General features: G+C 43.1%; 1 protein-coding gene across 4 annotated transcripts; it reads left to right on the top strand.

Moving 5' to 3' along the window:
- Positions 1 to 305: 305 nt before the first annotated feature.
- On the top strand, positions 306 to 3959 carry LOC115109133 (interferon-induced protein 44-like). 4 transcript variants are annotated; one of them, XM_029633749.2, is made up of 8 exons: positions 306 to 742; positions 861 to 925; positions 1723 to 1783; positions 1897 to 2098; positions 2288 to 2491; positions 2855 to 3026; positions 3127 to 3227; positions 3609 to 3959. In XM_029633749.2, the coding sequence occupies exons 2-8, from the start codon at positions 862 to 864 to the stop codon at positions 3795 to 3797; spliced, it is 993 nt and encodes a 330-aa protein (XP_029489609.1). In that variant the 5' UTR covers positions 306 to 742; position 861; the 3' UTR covers positions 3798 to 3959. The 4 variants fall into 4 exon arrangements, with proteins under 4 accessions (XP_029489609.1, XP_029489610.1, XP_064865709.1 ...); XM_029633750.2 differs by having other exon boundaries at positions 311 to 742; positions 1897 to 2092; XM_065009637.1 differs by having other exon boundaries at positions 317 to 742; positions 2288 to 2440.
- The last annotated feature ends 697 nt before the right edge of the window (positions 3960 to 4656 follow it).

Below are 4656 nucleotides of genomic sequence, written 5' to 3'. Positions count from 1 at the left end.
CACGGTCAACTGTGGGACCTTATGTTACAAATCATTTCCAATCAATTGAATTCACCACAGGTGGACTCCAATCAAGTTGTAGAAACATCTCAAGGATGATCAATGCAAACAGGATGCACCTCAGCTCAATTTCCAGTCTCATAGCAAGGGTCTGAATACTTATGTAAATGTGGTATTTTGCCAAAATGTCTAAAAACCTGTTTTCACTTTGTCATTATAGGGTATTGTGTATAGATTGATGAGGATTGATACATTTTTACAATAAGGCTGTAATGTAACAAAATGTGGAAAAGTCAAGGGGTCTGAATACTTTCTGAATGCACTGTACAGAGAGGACTGTGAATGACATACAGTGTGTGTGTACAATAGCATGTCCATTGGCAAAATATGTGGATTCAGCATAACACTCCTGCTGAACCCACAACAGTTATAGATTGTGCTCCCAACAGCCGCATCCCTTTTCCTGCTAGTCCAAGACAGACCTTTATAAAATTATGATAGACTTATTGTAATTATTAAAACTCTAAGTTCAAGTTGAGTTAACTGAGGTTTGTTTTTACTCTAGGCTGAACACAGCTCTACTGGAAAGACCAGTAGAAATGGGATTTCAAATTTTCACTTTCGTTTCCACACAACAGACACGCCCACAAGTCTACTGAGAAACAGATACACAATACTATCAGGTCAAACTGATCCATAGGCTCAGCTGGTTGTGGATACAATCTCCAAGCAATCTTGCTAGGTAGGTTTGTTTAGTTTACTTTATGTTACTCTTTGAACCATGTTCAGTTTATTACGGTCATTGGCTTTAAGAATTCAATGTTGCATGATGGTATATGAATATGTTATTACATTGACAGCATGTCCTTCAACTTCGGGCCAGGACCTGGAAGTTGTCCTCATTTTTCTACACCAGTTTTGCATGGTGAGAAACCCTCATCAATAACTTTTGCAACAAACTTGTTGGGAGGGGACGGCAGACCTGACTCTAGTAAAGTCCGCAAGGGGAATGTGATAAATGCACCTGGGGGGTTTGCAAGTAAGCAAATAGGTGTTAACTATCATGATGTTGGAGTACATTTCTTAAAGGTCCAATGCAGCTGTTTTTTTTTATCTCAATATAAAATAATTTCTGTGAAACAATTAAGTACCTTACAGTGAGTGTTTCCAATTAAAATGGTCAAAAATAAACAAAAATAGCTTAGCAAAGAGCAATTTCTCAAGCAGGCCAAAACTCCATTCCACTCCACTCAATTTCAGGGGGTCTTTTCAAACAGCTCATACACTAAAAATGCATTATAATAATTTTCACAATTTCACAGTACTATTCCAACCTTATAGTGTGGAAATATATATAAAACACAGGGAAATCTACACTGGGCCTTTAATAGTCTAACAGGGAAATCTACACTGGGCCTTTAATAGTCTAACAGGGAAATCTACACTGGGCCTTTAATAGTCTAACAGGGAAATCTGCACAGGGCCTTTAATAGTCTAACAGGGAAATCTACACTGGGCCTTTAATAGTCTAACAGGGAAATCTACACTGGGCCTTTAATAGTCTAACAGGAAAAATCTACACTGACTGCACCGGACCTTTAATCACCTATTGTGTGTTGTGAGACTCATTGCCACTTTCCAGTAGAGTACAGTTACCTGATAATTCATGATTTTCATTAGTTTGCTCTTACACTATACTCTCTCAACTCTATGCCTGCTTAGCGGCAGAACAGTGGAAAAGTAAGATGGAGTCCCCATGGAGGGAGGTGGCATGGACTGAGGAGTGAGTAGGGTATCACAACAATACACTCAAACTTACCTATGTACACCAACTAGGCCTACTAAACAATCCACTATGTAATCATATTTAATTGTTAATGACCAATGTTTGCCCAGTCGCAGGGAGACCCTGATGGAGTCTATCAGTTCCTATAAGCCTGTTTGTGAGGCTTTGTCTGAGGCTCGGGTTCTGCTGCTGGGTCCTGTCGGAGCTGGCAAGTCCAGCTTCATCAGCTCTGTTCAGTCAGTCTTCACAGGAAGATTCACTAACCGGGCCATGGTTGGCTCTTCCTCTGCCAGCTTCACCAAAAAGGTAGAGGTAAAAAAACATAGAAAGTATTTGAGTTTGTTAGAAACTGGGAGTTTTGGGGCTGGATGATATAGATCAATTGCATGTGTAAATAAAGATTTAGTTAAGTTACAAAAACTATTATTGTTAATCACTCCATATTGTAAACCACATTGTATATCCTTACACGTATAATTCTGTCTGTGTTCTCTATCTCAGCTCCTGTTGTTCAACATCCGTGGGCGGAGTCCAGAGCAGCCTACTGCGCTGGTCCTGTGTGATGTCATGGGTCTGGGAGATGGGGAGACCACTGGACTAACCCTCCATGACACTCTGGCTATCATCAAAGGCCATGCACCCGAGGGACACAAGGTACGCGAGGGAGAACGGACACAGGTGCCACCGTTGTGTGTAAGAAAGAATGCAAGTATTGGATGTCGACGTTAAAATTACAGGGGCACAGTGTGTGTAACATTCATATAACTCTGAGTTGAGCAACAGCGGCCACAGTGTGTTCCAGGTCTGCTCTAACACACTGTGTGCCGATTTTTGTTCCAGTTTAGTTCTAACACACCTGATTCAACTAATCACAGTCTGCAATTTAGACCACTATTATGATTCAGGTGAGAGAGTGCTGGGTTGGAACATACTCATGCAGGTAGCCTCACAGGATAGGAGTTGCTCACCCCTGATATACATTTCTCTGTTCAGTAGAGAATATTATAAATACTCTCTCAGCTGGTTGGTTTGAACAACCAAGCTAATGTTCTCATCCATCCTCTACAGTTCAGTCCTGAGCAGCCTGTGAGATCAGAGACTGTGGGGTATGTAAAGAAGCCGTCCCTTAAAGACAAGGTCCACTGTGTCGTCTTTGTGGTGGATGCTTCTAAAGTGTCCAGCTACACCAAAGGTCTGGGCACCACCTTCCAACAGCTCCGAGAACACATCAGTGACCTGGGTGAGCAATACAAGAAGCTTTTTTGCAATGGCAGTAATGGTTGTAGGAACTGTGGTCAATTCTGTCAGTTGACAGTGTGTGAAACAAATGTGTTTTGTAGGTGTGCATCAAGTGGCACTGCTGACACACGTGGACCAGGTGTGTCAGGAAACTGCCCGTGACATCACCCAGGTGTACAACAGTCGGATCGTTCAGCAGACGGTATTCTCAATAATACCCTTTATTGACGTTTTAGTTAGCTATTGGAACATCAGCTATCGGAACATCTGACATTTAACCACCCTGTATGAACATCCTTGACTGACTTGTGTATTTGGTTTTACTGTCATGGTGGGGACAAGAAATCCTCACAAGGAAAAAAATATATATTTTAAGCTTAGGGGTTAGGTTTAGGGTTTCACTTTGGGTTAAGGTTAGAATCAGGGTTAGGGGTAGGTTCAGGGCTAGGGTTACGGGTTAGGATTAGTATCAAGGTTAGGGTTAGGATAAGGGTTAGATGTTACGGAAAATAGGATTTTGAATGGGAATCAATTGTTTGGTCCCCACAAGGATAGTAAAACAAATGTGTGTGTATGTGAGTAGATGACCAACGCTGGGGCTCTGCTTGGCATGTCCACCTCCTACATCGTCCCGGTGAAGAACTACTCATCTGAGCTGGATGTTGATGAGAACACAGACATCCTTCTGCTCAGTGCTGTGGACCACATCCTGCAATACGTGGATCTGCATTTCCAGGACTGTGCAGCAACATACCCTAAATTGTCTCTTTAAAAAGGCTGTGAAATGCTATTTAAAAATGCATTACATATGTTTATCATGTTTTATGACTTGCTTGCACTATTGTTAACTTTTTAATTTGATTTGATTTAATTTGTCCTTTACAGAAGTCTTGCTTTGACTAAGACAAATAAGTAAAAGCCATTTTGAACGGTGTACATGTTGTCTGTCTAGGAATGTTTTAAGCTGTTTTGTACAATAGGGGCACTCTCACGAGGGATTATGGGTCACTGGCCACATGTATATAGGTACAATGTGTTAGCTCAGCATAGGTGAGCAAGTACAGTGGGGCAAAAAAGTATTTAGCCGCCAGTCACCAACTGTGCAAGTTCTCCCACTTAAAAAGATGAGAGAGGCCTGTAATTGTCATCATAGGTACACTTCAACTATGACAGACAAAGTGCAATCCGGATGGAGACGGTGGAATTCTCGCAGCATGGAAGGATCTAACACGTCTCCACCGGAACCCAGCATCTCTCCTCCGGACCGTACTCCAAGTCCACAAGGTACTGAAGGCCCCTCGCCCGACGTCTCGAATCCAATATGGATCGAACGGAGTACGCCGGGACACCCTCAATGTCCAGAGGGGGCGGAGGAACATCCCGCACTTCAGCCTCCTGAAGCGGGCCAGCCACCACCCGCCTGAGGAGAGACACATGGAACGAGGGGTTAATACGGTAATTAGTGGGTAGCTTTAACCTACAACATACCTCGTTCACTCTCCTCAGGACTTTAAACGGCCCCACAAACCGTGGACTCCGCTTCCGGCAGGGCAGGTGGAGGGGCAGGTTTTGGGTCGAGAGCCATACCCAGTCCCCTGGTGCAAACACCGGGGCCTCACTGCGGTGACGGT

The sequence above is a fragment of the Oncorhynchus nerka genome, linkage group LG25, assembly GCF_034236695.1.
Source record: "Oncorhynchus nerka isolate Pitt River linkage group LG25, Oner_Uvic_2.0, whole genome shotgun sequence".
Lineage (NCBI taxonomy): Eukaryota > Metazoa > Chordata > Actinopteri > Salmoniformes > Salmonidae > Oncorhynchus > Oncorhynchus nerka.
The sequence above is the reverse complement of the archived record's forward strand: the minus strand, read 5'-3'. Positions and strand labels throughout refer to the sequence as shown.